This window comes from Rosa rugosa, chromosome 1, assembly GCF_958449725.1.
Source record: "Rosa rugosa chromosome 1, drRosRugo1.1, whole genome shotgun sequence".
In the NCBI taxonomy this organism is placed as follows: Eukaryota; Viridiplantae; Streptophyta; class Magnoliopsida; order Rosales; family Rosaceae; genus Rosa; species Rosa rugosa.
This window is the reverse complement of record NC_084820.1, coordinates 399720-403211: the sequence shown is the minus strand read 5'-3', so window position 1 is coordinate 403211 and position 3492 is coordinate 399720. Positions and strand designations below refer to the sequence as shown.

General features: G+C 41.2%; 1 protein-coding gene across 1 annotated transcript; it reads right to left on the bottom strand.

Moving 5' to 3' along the window:
* Positions 1-1376: 1376 nt before the first annotated feature.
* On the bottom strand, positions 1377-3163 carry LOC133726899 (2-alkenal reductase (NADP(+)-dependent)-like). The gene is made up of 4 exons (XM_062154534.1): positions 2696-3163; positions 2393-2570; positions 2140-2306; positions 1377-2032 (listed from the first exon to the last, which is right to left on the bottom strand). The coding sequence occupies exons 1-4, from the start codon at positions 2996-2998 to the stop codon at positions 1571-1573; spliced, it is 1110 nt and encodes a 369-aa protein (XP_062010518.1). The 5' UTR covers positions 2999-3163; the 3' UTR covers positions 1377-1570.
* Positions 3164-3492: the final 329 nt, after the last annotated feature.

Genomic DNA, 3492 nt, shown 5'->3' with positions numbered 1-3492 from the left:
AGTAGAACATATATAACAGCAGAAACAGTCCCTTACATGGCCGGAACACCACCGGAACGCCGCCACAGGCAGTGGCGCACCGCCGCCGGCCAAAACTCAATATTTCCCAAAACTCCCAACATCAAAAAGCTTCATCTAAGCATGCTTGTGAATTCTCATAACTAGCTCGAAGTCAGAAAACAAGCATAAGGGATCGAAAACTACCTCACAAGTCGTGAACAGAAATCCAAGCTGAGTTGAACCAAGTTTTACGTGAATCGATCCAAACAACCACCAAGGATCGATCAAGGAGGCTGCTCTGAGTTCCCCAAGCCCAGCTAGAAGCCTCGCTTACGTCGGAACAAGGATTTCCGACCGGGTCCGAAATCCTCAACTGCACCGCCTTGCTGCACTTCCTCCACCGAGAATCGCCGCAAGAGGACACCACAGGGATGACCAGACGGGGGAGACGAACCAGCTGACCAAAATTCACGGCCAGAGATCCCCGGAAAAGCCGGGTCGGATCGCCTGGTTCAGGTCGGGTCGAGCGCGGGTGATGAGAGAGAACGGAGCGTTTCTGGTTTCCGGAAAAGGAAAATGCAAAATGGAAATAGTGACTTTCCCGAAATGGAAACCCCTATATATAGCAACTTTCCCAAAACTTCAAATGCTCATAACTTTCACATACGAACTCCGATTTCCGCGTTCCACATGTCCACGAACTCGTATTGATGCGCTCTACAAATTTCGTGAAGGAAGTTTTCAGAGAATCTCAACGTATCAAAAGTCAACCTTGAACCCCTCCTAAATCCACACTTTTCGAATACAAATTCATCCGAAACACTTCCGCTCCGTCCACGAGCCACGAAACCATCAAATAACCACAATTTAAATTCCGGAAAATCCTCGGAAAATAAATACGAATTTCCGGGGCATCACAAATCCAATATTAATAAGAGCATCAGCCACTTGATTGCCCTCCTTTTTTTCAATTTGAAAAGCATTATAAATGACAATTTCGTCTGCAAAAATCATTGAAAAACATTACTTACAATTTTTTTTTTCAACGATTGTGTCATTCCCCTAAATCCCTAATTATAATGTTGTCGGTAAAGGTCATGCTCCTAATTTAATCTTTTAAATTAAACGAATTTTCATTGGTTGATAAACAATGTCGACGATCGTTTCGTGAAAAAACTTATTCACAGAATTTAACTTTTTGAATTTCAGAAGCATTGTCAATGACATACATTTCATCGATAAAAATCATTTTCTTTTAATTTTAATTTTTCGAATATGAGAAGCAATGTGGAGCGGACTTGTTAATTATTTCCCATTGATCGTAAGTGATTAAACAAGAGTAAATACAAGTACTGATTGATGAATTTCAACAAACATAGTGACAAACTTGTTAATTATTTCTCATTAATCATAAGAGATTAAACAAAAGTAGATACAAGTACTGATTGATGAATTTCAACAAGCATAGTGACAAACTGTAGGCAGATCAACCGCAAAGAAGTAACAGAACATAACACTCAAACAAGTAGTGTAGGCAAACTCCATGACTTTAAATGATTCATTTGATGGATCATTCGCGAGCAACTGCAACGACTCCTTTTCCAGCATTGCGACCACTGAAAAGGCGTACTAGAGAAGCAGGACCATTCTCAAGTCCTTCAACTATGTCCTCCACATAGGCGATCTTCCCTTCCTTGATGTAAGGCACCACCAGGTCCAAGAACTTGGGGTAGAGGTGGTAGAAATCAAACACGAAGAAGCCTTCCATGCGAATGCTCTTGTAAATCAGGTGCATCAAATTGGTGATCCCTTCGTGTTGCTCGTAATTGTATTGAGAAATCATGCCACACACGGCAATACGGCCGTGAAGTCTCATGTTGAGTAGCACTGCATCCAGCATTTTGCCTCCAACATTCTCAAAGTAAATGTCTATGCCCTCTGGGAAGTACCTCTTCAAAGCAGCATTCAAGTCGGGCTCTTCCTTGTAATTGAATGCCTCATCAAATCCAAACTTGTTCTTCAGTTTGTCAACCTAGTTAATTGTAAGTAGGAAACAGATCGAATGCAGTTAATTAGTACATTTCATATATAACTATTAATAATCAAGATCGAACTAGCTAGGTAGCGGTAGTCGCGTACCTTTTCTTGACTGCCAGCACTTCCAACAACATAACAACCCATAAGTTTGGCAAATTGGCCAACAATCTGACCAACAGCCCCAAATGCTGAGGAAATATACACATACTCTCCTTTCTTTGGATTGCAGACTTCATAGAAACCAGCATAAGCAGTCATACCAGGCATTCCTATACAATTTACATAATTATTTAGTCAAACACATACATAATACCAACTACCAAGTATTTTCATAAAACTAACCGATATTACTTACCGAGAAGTCCAGTGTAGTAGGAAAGGGGTACATCAGTGTGGTTGATTTTGAAGAAGCTTTCCATGTTAGTGATGAGAGTATACTCCTCCCACTTTGTTATACCCCAAACCAAGTCCCCTGCCTTGAACTCTGGATGCTGAGAATCCACAACTTTTGACACTCCATAACCCACTATTGGCTGCGCACAAATTCATTCACAGTAGTTTAACAAGTATTCAAATTAATTAACTAGTACTAGTTTTGAACCAAAAAAAAAAGAAGATAAATTGAGTAGTTAAATGATGGATGAGGTAGCTAGCTTACAGAGTCAGGGGAGAAGAAGACAATGCGGTCTTGTCCGGTAGTGGCGGAATCACTGTGCTTAACGCCTCGCGTGTAGGGATCGCAGGAGAGGTAGAGGTTCTTCAACAGCGCAGATCCTTTGAACTCTTCTCCTGCAGGTACTTTGAGCTTAATGGTAGACGTGTTAAAGTACATGTCTGACTCCTCCGGAATGGCGCTTATGTAGTCTCTAGCTAGCACTTGCTGGTTCCTCACTTGCTCAACATGATCATCACCATTACCGCCTGCCTTATAATTGGTACTACTATTAACAGCAGCTGCCATATTGATTCTAGCTAGGCTCTCTTAACCTTGATATGCTTATGTAGTTGATCTAGCTAGCTCGATCTCTCTGCTTGATCAGGTATATATTTTGATCTCGGCTGAGGAGAATGAGCGAGCAGATAGGATTATATATAGGTACAAAAGTAGACAGGGGCGGGACTCGATCAAATGCGATGCGAGGTGAGCAATGCTGTCAGCAATCAGCACCGGGACAACAAATATTAATTAATAGGACATTTTGACCAGATGGATGAAAGAGATTCGGACAGGTGTTCCGTCCCGGATATGTTCTGTCCCGTCAATCATATCATGACACATGTCCATCTATATACTTAAAAGAAGTCTAATTCTGCTAATTCTATTATTTTTTCTGAAAACAAAAATGTATAAGCAGAGGAAAATCGTGTTATCATATTTCTTCTTCCTCTGAATCCTCCCTACTTCTTGTCCATCTTCATCATCTTTGTTTCAATTCTTCGACGTCCTCCTCATTC